Source organism: Eremothecium gossypii, chromosome VII (assembly GCF_000091025.4).
Source record: "Eremothecium gossypii ATCC 10895 chromosome VII, complete sequence".
Taxonomy (NCBI): domain Eukaryota; kingdom Fungi; phylum Ascomycota; class Saccharomycetes; order Saccharomycetales; family Saccharomycetaceae; genus Eremothecium; species Eremothecium gossypii.
Window position 1 is genome coordinate 823,104 of NC_005788.4, and position 14,955 is coordinate 838,058.

A 14,955-nucleotide genomic window follows, 5' to 3' on the forward strand; every position below is an offset into this window, starting at 1 on the left:
CAAGTGGTGGACCAGTGATGATGGAACTTGAGCAAGTGCTGGCGCAGATGCCGCTGCTGCTATCTTACCCTGCTATGCTTTTATCACACGATTTGATTCTTACCCCGAAAACGTCCGCGGCAGGGGCCGCCAAGGACCAGCAGATGACACAGGCTGTCCCGCTGCTGCTGCGGCACCTGGTGGTGCCGCTACTGACGTCGTGCGTCACGGTGTCGGTAACCCAGTACGTCTTGCGCAGCTTTATGCAGAAAAAGGTACTGACGTTTCTGGTTGTGTTCATCACACTGGCATTGAGCTCCTTTCTGGGCCCAATCCAAGCGTCGGTGCTGTCTGTGAGCTTGCTACAGATACTGTTGGCGCAGCACGTGTCGCTGCGCTATTACGTTGTGTTCCCCGGGCTGAGCCTGGCTATGGACTATGTTAACGGGGTCTCCTACTATAATACTGTGGTTTCATACTGCGTTATATGCGTATTTCTGCTGCTGCATAGGAAGTACCGCAACGGCGCAGCGACGCACTTTGCCAAATACCAAGTACCACGGCTTTTCTTCCTAGTGGTGTCGCTAGTCTCCCTGGTGCTGACTTTTGTATGGGTTGATTACGTTGAAACGGTGGACATCAACTACTCGATGTTCTTGGTGTTTCTCGGCTGTATATTTGTCGCTTTGGTAACATTCCAGGATGTGTCTAGAGAAATTGAATGCAACGACGGCAGCACTGCCAAATTCGAGGTCTGGAAGGTCCCATATGCGCCAGCGGTGGTCGGAGTTCTGTCGCTAGGATTACAGGTGCTCTCCTTCAATATTATTTCGGCGACATTCCAAGGCAACGTGATTATGTTTGTCTTCCTGGTGCTGAGTGCAGTTGTACCGCATACGCTGGAGTTCAGTACTACCTGCTCCCATGACGCTACGCAGGTTGACAAGCATTGCGGGTTTGCGCATGAACATGATGACAATCACGCCCAGACAGATTCACAAGCTCATGAAAACTCCAGGTTCGGCGTGAATGTTACCTACCTCTTGCAACAGCTTGCACTAGATAAAGAAAACAGGGCTATTTTCTCTTTCCTTTTGCTGAACTTCACCTTCATGCTGATCCAACTACTATACTCCTTTCGGTCAAGATCACTCGGCCTCTTATCGGATTCCCTGCATATGGCTTTAGATTGTACTTCTCTTTTCCTTGGGCTTTTGGCTGGGGTCCTATCAAAGAATCCTGCAACTGACATGTTTCCTTTTTCTTTAGCTTATCTGGAGACATTGGCTGGTTTTACTAACGGAGTTCTGCTAATTGGTATCGTCTCGAGTATTTTCGTCGAGGCTGCAGGAAGAATACTGCACCCTGTATCACTTCACGGAACAAATGAGTTGCTTGTTGTGTCTGTGTTGGGCCTTTTGGTTAACCTTGTCGGCTTGTTCGCTTTCGATCATAGCGGGCACGGGCACGACAACGAAAACTTGAAGGGCATCTTTCTGCATATCCTTGCAGACACATTGGGTTCCGTTGGGGTGATAGTCTCCACCATGTTAACAAAGATGTTTGGATCGCAGATATTCGATCCTCTCGCCTCGATTTTCATAGCTCTGCTGATATTACTGAGCTCCATTCCACTCGTAAAGTCCACCTCAGCCGGAATGCTGTTGAGACTAAACGACAAAAATCATAATACTGTGAAGGATGCCCTCACCCAGATAATGTCTACACCCGGTGTTACAGGCTACACAACGCCTAGGTTCTGGCCACTAGTAATGCCAGCCGCGGGCGGACATTCGCATGCACATGGTCATTCGCACTCGCATTCGCATTCGCATTCGCATTCACACTCGCATTCGCATTCGCATTCGCATTCACTACCTTCTACCTCTGATCAAAATGATGCATGTGGTGGCTCGGCTAAAGACAGAAAGCAGCTAATTGGATATATCCATGTTCAGTATCTCGAAGGTGAAAACTCAACTATCATTAAGAAGCGGGTAGAAAAGATCTTCGAAAATCTGGGCATACAGGCTTGGATTCAAGTAGAACCCAATGAGTCAAACTGTTGGTGCCGCATTCCATCTTCCGTACCGAAGAGTGCTCCGTTGATGTGATAAATTATGAATTACGGAATCAGTGCGTATTCCATTTGAAAGTTGTATGTATATGCAGGATTTTGTAAAGATATGTGTCTTATGTATTCTAGTCTCTTCCCTACTATTCACGTGTCATGAGGAATTAACTATGATTCTTGTTTTATTCGCTCATAACAGTGTATCAGTTTACTCCTCTGTCTATCAGTTTGGTCGTAATAATCCATGTACATACCGATCAAATTAGCCAGCACACTATTTCGGTCCTTTGTTCCCTCGCATATTCGCTTCAGATCTAGCTCCATGTCTCGCCTTAAAAATGGCTTGGCGAAGGATTCTTCGAGACCTATGTCCTCGAACCCATGTACCAACGATCTGCCCAACATTGTCGGTTTAAATACTTTATTCTTAGCAGTCCCTTCAGCCTTAATATACTGCCGTTCTTGGATTTTCTCTATGTGCTCCGCAATAGTAGCATCGGTCCCTATTCCGTTAGCGTCCATCAACATGATAAGTTCACTCTCGGTGATATACTTTGGTGGAGACGTCTTTCCTGACTTCATTTCCGCTTTGGCAAATTCCACCTGACTATTCAAAGGCAAAGTTGGCAATTGTTCGCTTGAAGTCCATTTCTGATATGTATAAATCTCCAGGAAGTTCTCTTCATGTACCTGAAGTCCGGTCGCAGAGAACTCCTCTGTATGCCATTTTAACTTGATCTTTGATGACCTACCTTTCGCATCCTGGGAACAACACGCCAAGAAATGTCTAACGACATACTCATACACTCTTTTCTCATCAACAGATAAGTTTGCATCCGGTTGAGCGCAAAGAACCGGATGTATCGGCGGGTGTGCCTGATCATCGTGTTTTCCTTCCCTAGGCCATTGAAACCTGTTACTGCCTTCTCCACTGAGAAGTTTAGAAGCGTAGGCGCCCCATTGGCTGTGCTCGGTCTGCTGCTGAACCAATCCCTGCAAGTTCGCCTGTTTGGAAAACACGTCCGTCTCAGTCCTAGGATAGGATATAAAGCCCTTCTGGTATAACTTTTCAGCGGCATCAAGAGACTGCTTTGCAGACATCCTCAAAAACTTGGAGCAGTTCTTCTGTAACTCAACGGTAGTCAGCGGAAGAGGTCGGTATTTGGAAGTGTCCTTCGCAGTGACACTAGACACCAGAGCTTTGTTGCCCGTAGCCTCAATGCAAGTTTCGTATAGACATAAAACGCACAGCCGGTCAAATAAGTGGCCCCGGTCCCAGCTAAATGTGACCTTACGCGCGCACTGTGGGTCCTCAATCAGTAGTTGGAGATACCAGAACCCCTCCGATACGAAGTTCTGAATGCGCTCGTACCTATCGACAACAAACCCCAGGGTCGGAAACTGGCATGTCCCATACGAGATTAGCGCCCGCTTCTTCTCGTTCGCCGCAGGCATATCCTGCTCGACTTTGGCGCGCAGGGTCGCCGTCAACAGACGCGTGAAAGCGTACCCCGCTCTCAGGTCGATCTCTGACCGTGCCTTGACCGCGTCCACCGCGTTCATGTCGATCTGCGACGGGGAGTTGGCCGCGCGCATAATATGCTCCCGCCCCAGGTGAGAAAACACCGCTCGATGGATCCGGCTTCGTACCAGTCGCGTGTTCGCCTGCATCGCAACGCGCGCGATCTCCCATCCTATCGCCTCCCCCTCTCGGTCACAGTCAGTCCAGATCATCAAGTACTCTGCCCCGCGGCACTCTCGCGTTATATTCTCCGCGATCTCTCGCGTGGGCGTCTCCAGAATCTCCGCCCCGAATAGCTCCCGCGGGTCGCACTTGTTCCACCCGTACTGTGGACCGAAGTCCTGGCTCATCAGGTGCCCTGCCACCGCCGTCATCGTCACCTCGCAGCGTTCCCCGCCCTGCGCCCACGCAAAGTTGTACGTGAAGTCATAGTTCTTGATGTATTTCGAAGGCGATGATCGCGTACGCGTGTTTCCCCCGCCCAATATTCCCGCCACCGCCTTGGCAATTGAATTCTTCTCAGCCACGCATACTACCCTCATATCCGCCACCTCCAGGCAAGTATATATGCACCAGTCACGCCCTGTCAGGCTACGCGCCCGCAGTAACTCTGTGTTTCTTGAGGCGGTAGCTCTCAATGAACCGCCCTGGCGCCTTATATTTATTGTCACGTGCTCAGCTTGATGAAAATTTTCCGATTTTGGTTTCACTTGATAGTAATGATGAAATGCAGTCCTATTAAATAAAGGTCTTCAAGGTCGAGTAACTCCATGGCTACGGCTAGTTTGCTGTGTTAGGAAGGCGCTGACAGTATTAGGTAGGTCAAGCAGGGATTTGGCTGAGTTTGGGAGGAATTTTCTGCATATTAATTCATATGACGCTAACCCCGATGGAGGACAAAGGCATCATTCCCAATTTTAATGATTTCAAGAGGCAATTAGCGGAGCTGCTGCAGTCGCGCAGCACTGTAGAAGATATCACGTTGCTACAAGGCTTTTTGCAGCTGGTACATTCGAAGACGCAGCAGTGGCGAGGGGCGGAAGGGCTGCCAGCGACTCCGGACCTGCTGGACGCAGTGTGGAAGGAGATACACTACCCGATATTTAAGTGGTTTCAACAATGGCGCGCGCATCTTCTGGAGGCGGCGGAGGGGGGACCTCAGGAGCGGACTTACATCAGCTTCCGGCGCATGAATGGCAAGCTGAACAAGATTTTTAAGATAATCCGCCAGTTCTATAATGGGCTGGTGCAGCAGTTATTTGACCGCTACGACTTTGGGAAACTGCTTCCTGCGGGCGTAATCCGCGAGCTGAATGTGCAGTCCGGCGGTGAGCTGCAGACCCTTGACGATTCGTCCTACTTCACAATTCTGTGCGTGATGTCGCTGCAGCGGTGCCTATTGTACCTTGGTTGCTGCCATCGCTACAAGTGCTGCTGCAGCAAACTCTCGAAGCGGTTCCATATTTCTGATTTTGACGATTCGATGAGGTATTTTATGCTCGCGAAGCAAATTGTACCCTCTGTCGGCGAGACGTACCTGCAGGAGGGCCTTGTGTACGTACAGACAGGAAACTATGGGCACGCTGCCTATGCTTTCATGAGGGGGTCTTTGTCGCGGATGCCCACGGATGCCGGTATACCAAACCTTGAGAGTATCGTTGCGGACGCCTCCAGTGGGTTGTTTGCGAAGCACCAGGGTATCTTGAAACGCCTGCGCAGTAAGGAGTCGGACTCTAATAAGCTCATTAATCGAGAAGTACTGGAATTCTACTTTCTAGCATTGTTCAGCTCTGTGTATGCGCCTGAAAGCTGGAGCAAGCAGGGCAGCGATATCCGCCATTGCACAGAAATTCTTTTTGAGAAGGTCAGGAGTCGCTATGCGAGAAATGTTCGCCTAATTTTGCAAGATGTCTTGTTATTCATTGGCGGCTTTGACTTAGTGATAAAAAAGGCGAAGGCGATGGGGCTCAATCGGTCCGATACCCTTCCATCAAACTGCACCGCATTTTTGGAGACGGCATTCGATTTCTTCAGTCATGTCATTGACTCTGTAGTACTGAAGGAGTGGCAGAGCTTCGACACTTGGGAGTACCTGGCGCTAGTTCGGGTAATATGTGTCTGGATTAAGAGCCACTCAATTGTGACGCAGTTTGCACACAGGCATACTCAGTTCTGCCAATCCGTTGCGCATTTACTGAATAATATTTTGGCGCATACAGAGTATCAGCAACTGATGGATGTTGAACATAGGCCGAAGAGAGACTACTTTTTCCAGGAAGACATCATGTTAAAAGACTTTTCTGCAATAGGACACACTCTCAGCGACTTCAATGATGTGGATCTTTTCCAGATGGAGAATCTTCCTGACAGATTGGCGGGACTTGTTGATGATAAGCTTACCGCCAAGGAAGAAGGGCTACTAAAACTACATGCGATTGTGTTCATCGGGAAGAAATTCCTCGCAAATAACGATGTTAATATTGTATGGTGCGATGAATCAAAGCGCTTCAACTCCCTTAAACCTGATGTGCCCTTGAGGACATGTTCACCGCCAAAGGCGAAAACTCCACCACCTTCGACATCCGACTATACACCTGCGGGCGCCAAACAAACGAAGAAGTCCAAACCAAAACGCAACAGCAGGAGAGTCCAGTCTTTGAGTAGCCTGGAGGCAAAATTGATGGAAAGGAAGGGCTTAAGGCAGTCTGTTGCCGAAGGCAGGGTATACAGTGGATGTTCTGTCCCTGCTGCTCCAATGTCGTTTGATGTTGCTCCTTCTGCACATCTCTACCAAGATAGGGCAGCTGGTACCAGCGCTACGCAAGAGGCCGCAACTTATTACAACCAAGGGTACAACGGGCCTATGCAATTGGGTTCTACAGAAATCCTGAATTCTAGATCTCCCTCGGGCAATAATCGTATTGCCTTCCATCCATCCCATCAGGCTTATATGCAAATGATACAAACTCCTCAGCCACAGGCATGGCCAACAGCATATGGACACAATGCATACTATTCGCAGCCCACGCAACATCCTTATCCGATGTCATCGCAGCTTGCGCAATTCCAGAATGGACCAATACCATTTGTTGCAGGACCCTATGCAATGTACATGCCCCCGCCAGGGCCAGGTATGGTAGTATTGAACAATGGGCACCCAATGATTCCAAATGAATCTCCGCCTCAGCAACACTATCCATAACTTTGAATTATTCCTGTCATAAATTTAACTTAAGATAAATCATGCATGGCTGTCACATGTGGTAAATTGGCGCACTATAGTAGGTGTCTTCCAATCGTCACCTCGTGCGCCGTACTAAATATCAAATGAAGTGAAGTTTAAGTAGTTTATACATATACAAAAGAAGTCAGTAGTAATATGACAAATGGTAATTGATTATCGTTCCCTTGTAAAACCCAAACAAATAAAAAAGACAAAAACAATTAGTGAAACAGTAACTCATAGTAGTGATGGTAGTCCTAAGAGATCGCATCGACGCCGTCAACCATGGAGATTAAATAAAATTCATGATGTATGGCGGCAGAATCTCTAATGTGAAAAGTTCTAGAATGGTTTAGGACAAACCAAGAATATTGAATACAGGAAATGCCAGAGTCCATCGTGTATGCTTTCTTTTCAGAAATAGAGAGGGATTACCACTCCTTCTTTTTCATGGCCATACGTTTAGCCTCTTTCGTTCTTCTTTTGATTTCCTCCAACTTCTCGCTCTTTTTATCAGGATCAGAGATAAAATCTGGTTTGATAATATCGTATACGCATTCCAAGTTCAACCTCAGGCAGTTGCTACACTGGGGTCTTTCTTCTGAACATTTCTTCTTACGTAGACGACAGATCCAACATCCTGTCCTGGAGCGAGTGCCTGCGCCGGCCTTCTTTTTATTCGGAGCGTCATCATATTTGGGTGAGATATTATTGGGAAACTGTTCCTCTAGGTTTTTGTCAGGGGATTCCTTATTAGAAGAGTCGGGAACGGCGAAAGATGACGAAAGGGAAGTAGGTGACTTCCCTGTTGGAGTTAGATGCGGAGGTTGTGTACGAAAGACGCGGTTATTCTTTTTAGAATTCGCCTCCATTTCTAATAGTTCTGCTGCGGAAAGTAGAGACTCCATACTGGACTGACCGCTAGATCTTCTCCTACGTTTGCTTCTCGATTTGAAAGCAGCTGATGCAGAAGAAGGAGCAGTACTCGATGCGAGAGCCGATTTACGTCGCGAAATTTGGCGCTTGCCACCCTTGTTCCACGTAATCGTATCTCCAAGTCCATCGTCCTCACCAGAACTAGCCAATTCGTCGTCCGTCAGTACCTGGTCATTGGGCTCCTCTTTAACTAATGTACCGTTTTCACGCTGGAGTATCTGTACAACGGGTTTTAAATTACGCTGGATGTTAATTGATGACGAGACTGGTCTGCTATTAGCGTCCGCGCTAGAAAAGTCAGTGTGATAAGGTGAAGAACGCATCTGAGAGATAATGGCGGCGGCGCCTAGCTCATCATCCCTTGCTGCGGGCTTCGTCAAGAGCAGTCGTTGTCTCATTTCATCGAATTTCGAGTTAATAAATCGTGTTTGTCGCTGGGTGTGCATAGTTGCAGATCCATTGAGTCCATTAGCAGTGCTCTGCTGTTGTGTGTCGTTGTCCATCATTAGCCCATTTGAAAAAGGCTCAAGGAAATGCGTCGATGATGACGCAGATGAAGGGGGTGGTAGTTGCCCTGTAGAAGGCGGTGGTTGCGATTGAAATGTCACACCACCAGTTGCCGACGACTTGCTTGTAGGCGCTATTGACATCATATTGTTGTTGGCAGACACTGGCAGGACAAATTCCCCGCCGGCGCGCAGTGAATACGGATCTTCTCCAGTTCCACCACGCGAGTTCAGCAGGGAAGTGATGTTGATTTTCACGTCCGACAGATGTTGTTCTGATGTATAAGGGTCAATGAGGTCACGGCTATTGTTGAAGTGTAACCGTTTGGGTGTTAGTGCGGTATTGGCGTCTATACTTGAAAGCGTCCGCCCATCAACGGGTCCAGCATCAACTGCGCTGCGCCGCCGAGCATCGCCAGCTTCGGATGTTGCTGAACCGGCAGAACCGGTAGAGCCACCAACGCTCACGTTGCTTGCTGTGCTTGCTGTGCTCCGGGGTAACGCGCCGCTCGCTTCGGACGAGCAGAGCGAGCCGCTGACCGTTTCTGGCCGCGCAGAGAGCTCGCCCTCATGCGGCCGCCCTAGGCGGCCGCCCGCGGCCGCAGACGATGTGTGCCCGGGTGCAGATGACGGTATTCGCTCCACCGGCGTCCTAATAGCGTCTCTTGCCGACCCCCGCGAGTCGGATGTCATGAACATCGAGCCGCGGTCCATTATTGAAAGCGGTTCTCCGCGTAGACCATCGCGACAGCCCACCGGAGGCGGCGCAGCCATTCCTCCTGCTCCGGTCGCAGCAAGCAGCGATGCAATCGTCGGTAGTTGCACCCGCTGGTTGGGCGTGAACCCTAGCCCCATGTTGTAGCCACTCGACGCAGCGGGGGTCACGTGCACAGCCGCCGAGCTCAACTTCTCTGATCGTGAAATACGGCGTGCCGCCGCGGTCTGTGGCGGCAAATGGCCTAGGGCTCCCGCGGCCGCCGCAGGCGACGGCGACGAGCCCGACGACCCGACAGAGCCCCCTGTGCTGTGTCCATCCCGCGGGCTGTCGCTGGGCGAGATTATCGGCGTGTTATGTGGCACGGTTGTCGGCTTCGACACCGGCGGCTCGCCAGACGCCGAAGACGGCATCTGCAGCCGCTGCACCGTCTCACGCCGGCGCTCCGGCGCGTCTTTTTCTCCACTGCTCTCTGCGCCTCGCGCGACCTCTTTACTGATAGTCCGCTGCGCGTCCATGCTGCTCGACACGCCCGCGGCTGGCTCAAACTCTCCAGCTAAAAAACCTAAATCCACTGGCGTCCGGCTGATCAATCCGCGTCCGTCCACAACGTGCGTGTTCAGACTGCTCTACCTGTATCTTGGGAGATTCTCCACGCCCCGGCCTTGCCTCTGGCTTGTCTTCTGCCTCTTGACTTCTACCCGTGAACTGCTGCGTGCGGTTGCCTTCTGGGGGGAGGGGGACGGGAACCATCATGTCCAAAAACAACAACTAGCCAGGTTCGCTCCTATCTAAAACTCTGGCGTTGGCAGCGCGGGGCGCGGCGTGAGGGGGTGCGGTGGGGGCACGGTTACCCGGTGCTGCATTGTGCCGGCGCCCGGCGGGCCGCCAGGCCGCGGGCGGCCCGCCGGCAGCAGCTGCCGCCCGCAGGCGGCCGCCTGCGGGCGGCGGCCGGAGTTACCGAAACGGTTCTTTTTGCTGAGCCCCGCCTGCAGCTCGCTGCACACTAGCCACGCAGGCATGAGAACACGAACCACAAAAATACGGCGGCCCGTAGCGTAGGAGGGCACACAGAGATGGAGAAGGCGCGCGCATTAGAGGAACAGTGGCCCGGAGCGCGCGACGCGTTCCACGTGCCGAGCTACGCGTCATTGGGTCTGGGTGATCAGACAGCCGCTGTGCGTTACCTATGCGGGCACTCGCTCGGGTGTATGCCGCGCAAGACGCGCGGGTCGGTGGAGGCGGAGCTATCAGCGTGGTCCGCCCGCGCTGTGGAGGCGCATGTCCGGCACCCCGGCGGAACAGAATGGGTCAACACCGACTTACCGCTGGTGCCGCAAATGGCGCGCATGGTGGGCGCGAGCCAACAGGAGGTAGCGGTTATGGGTAGCCTGACGGCCAACCTGAACGCGCTACTGGTTGCGTTCTACCGGCCACGCGGGCGGCGGACGAAGATCCTGCTGGAGAAGCAGGTGTTCCCATCCGACTTCCATGCCTTCTGGAACCAAGCCGCGCTGCATGGGCTCGACCCCGCAGCTACACTGGTGCAGGTGGCACCGCGCGCGGGCGAGCACACGCTGCGCACGGAAGACATCGTGGCGGCGATCGAGACGCACCGTGCGGAGCTCGCGCTGGTGTGCCTGCCGGGCGTGCAGTACTATACAGGACAGCTTTTAGATATGGCGTCGATTGTAGCGGCTGCGCGGCGCGAGCCTAGCATTGTGGTCGGCTTCGACCTAGCACATGCCGTCGGGAACGTGCAGCTGCAGCTGCACGAGTGGGGCGCAGACTTTGCCTGTTGGTGCTCGTATAAGTATCTCAATGCAGGGCCAGGTGGTATTGCGGGACTTTTTGTGCACGAGCGCCACCACGGCGGCACGCTTCCGCGGCTGGCGGGCTGGTGGGGCACGAACGCGGCAACGCGTTTCGAGATGCGCCAGACGTACGACCCGCTGCCTGATGCGCTCGGGTTCCGCCAGTCAAACCCCAGTGTGCTGGATGTGGCGGCGCTACGCGCGTCGCTGGAAGTGTTCGAGGACTTTGGCGGCATGGAGCGCGTACGCGCGCGGTCGCTTGCCTTGACCGGGTACCTGTACGAGCTGCTGACGCAGTCGGTGTTCTATCGTCCGGAAGTAGGCGCCGATGGGGTTGGCTTTACCATCCTGACGCCGGCGAACCCTGCGGAGCGTGGCGCGCAGCTCTCGCTGCTGTTTTGGCCGCACTCTGACGACCCGGATAAGAATACTATGCCGCGCGTGTTTGCAGACTTGCGGCAGAACGGAGTGCTGGGTGACGAAAGGCATCCGGACGTGATCCGCCTAACTCCTTGTGCTCTGTACAACACCTTCATGGAGGTTTTTGAGTCCGTTCAGCTGCTCAACGCGGCACTAGAGCGTCTGGCTCCGGAGAGCGCGGTGTGAGACTGCGGCTAGTGTTGCTTGGCAGTATCATATGCAGAATATATATTATAGGCGTACCATAATTCCTATTATACACGCATTATTAAGAGAATTACAAAATAAAGCAAAGGGTATCGAAGTTAGCGCCTTGGCTGGCGGGGTATAATAATAGTAATAATTACAAGTTGACCTGCCGGCACTTTTTATGTTATATCCTTCTCGGAGTTGGCCGTGACACGGAATGTTCCGATGTTGGTAGTGGCTCTGGATAAGGTAGAGCTGTATTTTTCGAATGGATCATGCAGTCTGCGGTTTTCGAGATCGCTCTCTGGGTTGATGGCGCGATCTTTGTTCCTGTAGTAACGTCTCTTGGCAAACTTCCAGAATTCTGCAACCAACCAAAATACAAGACTGAATGCAAAAGCAATGCCCCATTCATATCCGATGCCGATGTGAAGGAACACCTTTGTGTTTATGACTGGAATGTATACCACGGGGAAAACAGATGTAAAGCCGAATATGACGGACCAAAACAGGAATTGGTTGGACCAGATGTCCTTGAACACCTGTGTGTAGGGGGTATCGGTTTCTGGCTTCATCGCGAAGAAGGACCTCCGCATGTCGATAACCTCCCACGCTAAGATCAATGCACACCACGTCATCGTGGCAAACGTTGCGGCACGGCCTGAGAAAACAGACTTGCAGCTATCGCTGTATTCAACGTTACAGTTGGTGCCCAAGTTGCCGTGGCCGTCTTTGTAAATGATGGAGACAAAGCAGCCCAGACAGCAGACAGCCATCACAAGGCCATACACTATCATGTCCACGATTACTTCCCAAGTAAAGATGCCCGCCTTGGAATCATTAGGAGGCTTCTCCATAATATCTGGAGCTGCCTTTTCCAACCCCAATCCCATTGCAGGTAAACAGGATGTCACAACAATAATCCACAACACTTCAACGGGCGAAAGGGGGAACACGGATAGCTTGTCTTCATCCAAGAAGGTCAATCCAAGCATCAGGTAGATAGCCTGGGCCACATTGGCAGCCAATAATTGCAACACAAACTTCTGGATGTTATCGCTCATTCTCCGCCCCTCCTCTACCGCATTGAGGATGGAGGCAAAGTTGTCATCGCTCAACACAATGTCTGAGGCGTCTTTTGCAACGTCGGAACCATTGATACCCATCGCGATTCCTACATTGGCCTTTTTCAAGGAAGGCGAATCGTTAACTCCATCTCCAGTCATGGCACAGAACTTTTCCCGCCGATGCAAAGCATCGATCATGCGCACCTTGGTCTGAGGAGCACAGCGCGCAATCACAAGCGGTAATACCGGTAATTGATCAAGCTCTTCGTCTGTCAAACTGTCAAATTGTGTGGCTGTCATAACCATTATATCCACCACTTCTTTCGGATAGTGGTAGAGATTGTGAGGCAAAATCCCGACTTCCTGTGCAATAGCCTTCGCAGTGCCGGGGAAGTCACCTGTTAGCATGTGTACATTAATACCAGCTCTGTGGCATTTTTTAACAGCGCCTGCTGTTTCTACGCGTGGAGGGTCATAAATACCGACCAGGCCCTGGAATATCAAATCACTTTCAACAAAGTCACGATCCTTCGTGAGACGTTCACCAAGAGACTCGGCTTCCTCTGCTGGGATCGTCTTTGTGGCAAAAGCAAGCACACGCAATCCTTCATTCGACAATGTATCGACATTCTTCTGAATTATCTCTAGATCATCCTCAGTGAGTGGATGTGTAACCCCAGTCCCTGGATCTAGCTTCCATCTCGTGCAGCATTTGAGAACTCTTTCAAATGCGCCCTTGGTGAATACATGGCGCGTGTTTTTGTCCCTTAAGTTGATATAGACCGCAGACATTCGTTTAATGGACGAATCAAATGGAAACTCAGCCGCATGCTCGTATATCCGCGCCGCATCGTTCTGTTGGGAACTGTCAGAGTCTTCTTCATCTTGCTCAGTGGTCAGCGCATGGTGTGGATGATCCATACGTGTAGCAAAGACCTGAATTGCGATTTCCGTGGGGTCTCCGTGAGCACGCCATTCCTTCGAGTCGCTATCCTTAAAGACGGTAGCAATGTTCGCCAGCGTGGCGGTATGCAGCCACGACTCAAACTTGCGGGGGTTGAGGCCTTTAGGAAGACTGTTCGATTGCCAACGTTGCTTGAAGTTTGCGATGATTCCAACGTCCTCCTCCTCGTCATGCTGGTACTCCCAGGGAGAGAAGCGCGGAATGAGGCTGACGTCACCCACGGTCGGGTCAAACGGAACGTTCGAGCGGTTTACTACAACAGTCCCAAACTCTGGCACCCACAACTGCTTCAGAATCATCTTGCCCTGAGTCAGCGTCCCGGTTTTGTCGGAGCAAATATCGTTGACCGCGCCTAGCGCCTCCAGCGAATCCAGTCGCCGCACAATCACATTCCGAGTAGACATCACCTTCGCACCAGCCGACATCGTAATCGTCAGCACCACCACCAGCGAGGACGGGATCATGGACAGCGCCACGCAAATGGCGTAGATTGCCACCTCCCGGTTCACAATGAACTTCTGAGTTGCCATCACAATCAACGCAAACAGCACCGCGATCGCAAACAGGATCAGCGCCAGCTTCGCCAGCTTTCGGTGCAGCGGCGTCCCCACGTTCGTGCCCAGAAACGAGCCCACCGACGCCTTGACCGTCAGCACCGTGTTCTGCAACCCGGACTTGTTCTCGTCACGTGATATCAGCGACTGCTTGCCCTGCAGCGACTCCGCTATCTTCCCGATCTCCGAGCGCAGCCCCGTGCGCACCACAATGCCCGTCGCGCGCCCCTTCGACACCGTCGACGACGCAAACGCCAGGTTTAGCCGGTCGCCCACCGGCGTGTCCTGCTCGAACACAGCCGCCGGGTCCTTCGCTACCGGTAGCGCCTCGCCCGTCAGCAGTGCCTCGTCCGTCTCCAGGTTCAGCGCCTCCACCAACCGCAGGTCCGCCGGCACCGTGTCCCCCACGCGCACCTGGACTATGTCGCCCGGCACCACCTGCGCCGACGCCATCACCACGTCCTCGCCGTTCCGTATCACGCGCGCCGACGGCGTCGACAGGTCCTTCAGCGAGTTCATCGTCTTGCACGCATTGTACTCCTGGTACGCCCCAATCGACACGTTCAGCGCAACCACGAACGCTATCACCCCGCCAGATATCCAATCTTTTATCGCCAGCGCGATAACCATGGAGATTATCAGCACCAGGATCATGGCGTTGCACATCTGTTTCAGCAATATCGCGCGCACGTTAATCCCCTCCTCCTCGCCCAGCGTGTTGTCGCCCACAACCTCCAGCCGGGCGCGCGCCTCCTCTGCTGTCAGTCCCCGCCGCAGGTCGGTGCCCAGCAGTCGCGCTACTTCATGTGCGGGGAGTGCGTGAAAGTCCGTGCGTTCGTATACGTCCGTCCCGCCGCTAATCGCGACTTTCTGACTCTTGCTCATGCTATTATCTTAGTCGGCTCTTAGTTCGCCCGGCGTTTACTGTGTGTTACCAGCCGCTAGAGCCTATATCTGCCGTTGTAGCTCTTTGTGGCCGCTAGGGAGCTACT

General features: G+C 52.3%; 6 protein-coding genes across 6 annotated transcripts; 3 read left to right on the plus strand and 3 right to left on the minus strand.

Annotated features, from left to right (window-relative positions):
• Positions 1 to 17: 17 nt before the first annotated feature.
• MSC2 (metal cation transporter MSC2) lies at positions 18 to 2,093 on the plus strand (the record flags this gene model as incomplete). The annotated part of the gene is made up of 1 exon (NM_211627.1): positions 18 to 2,093. The coding sequence occupies one exon, from the start codon at positions 18 to 20 to the stop codon at positions 2,091 to 2,093; it is 2,076 nt and encodes a 691-aa protein (NP_986565.1).
• A 128-nt stretch (positions 2,094 to 2,221) lies between these two features.
• Positions 2,222 to 4,117, minus strand: TOP3 (DNA topoisomerase 3; the record flags this gene model as incomplete). The annotated part of the gene is made up of 1 exon (NM_211628.1): positions 2,222 to 4,117. One exon carries the CDS (start codon positions 4,115 to 4,117, stop codon positions 2,222 to 2,224), a length of 1,896 nt encoding a protein of 631 aa, NP_986566.1.
• A 332-nt stretch (positions 4,118 to 4,449) lies between these two features.
• Positions 4,450 to 6,777, plus strand: AGOS_AGL100W (EST1 family protein; the record flags this gene model as incomplete). Its single annotated transcript, NM_211629.1, has 1 exon — positions 4,450 to 6,777. One exon carries the CDS (start codon positions 4,450 to 4,452, stop codon positions 6,775 to 6,777), a length of 2,328 nt encoding a protein of 775 aa, NP_986567.1.
• Positions 6,778 to 7,229: 452 nt separating this feature from the next.
• Positions 7,230 to 9,473, minus strand: UME6 (DNA-binding transcriptional regulator UME6; the record flags this gene model as incomplete). Its single annotated transcript, NM_211630.1, has 1 exon — positions 7,230 to 9,473. One exon carries the CDS (start codon positions 9,471 to 9,473, stop codon positions 7,230 to 7,232), a length of 2,244 nt encoding a protein of 747 aa, NP_986568.1.
• Positions 9,474 to 10,031: 558 nt separating this feature from the next.
• On the plus strand, positions 10,032 to 11,375 carry BNA5 (kynureninase; the record flags this gene model as incomplete). Its single annotated transcript, NM_211631.2, has 1 exon — positions 10,032 to 11,375. The coding sequence occupies one exon, from the start codon at positions 10,032 to 10,034 to the stop codon at positions 11,373 to 11,375; it is 1,344 nt and encodes a 447-aa protein (NP_986569.2).
• Positions 11,376 to 11,557: 182 nt separating this feature from the next.
• Positions 11,558 to 14,848, minus strand: AGOS_AGL097C (AGL097Cp; the record flags this gene model as incomplete). Its single annotated transcript, NM_211632.2, has 1 exon — positions 11,558 to 14,848. The coding sequence occupies one exon, from the start codon at positions 14,846 to 14,848 to the stop codon at positions 11,558 to 11,560; it is 3,291 nt and encodes a 1,096-aa protein (NP_986570.2).
• Between the last annotated feature and the right edge of the window lie 107 nt (positions 14,849 to 14,955).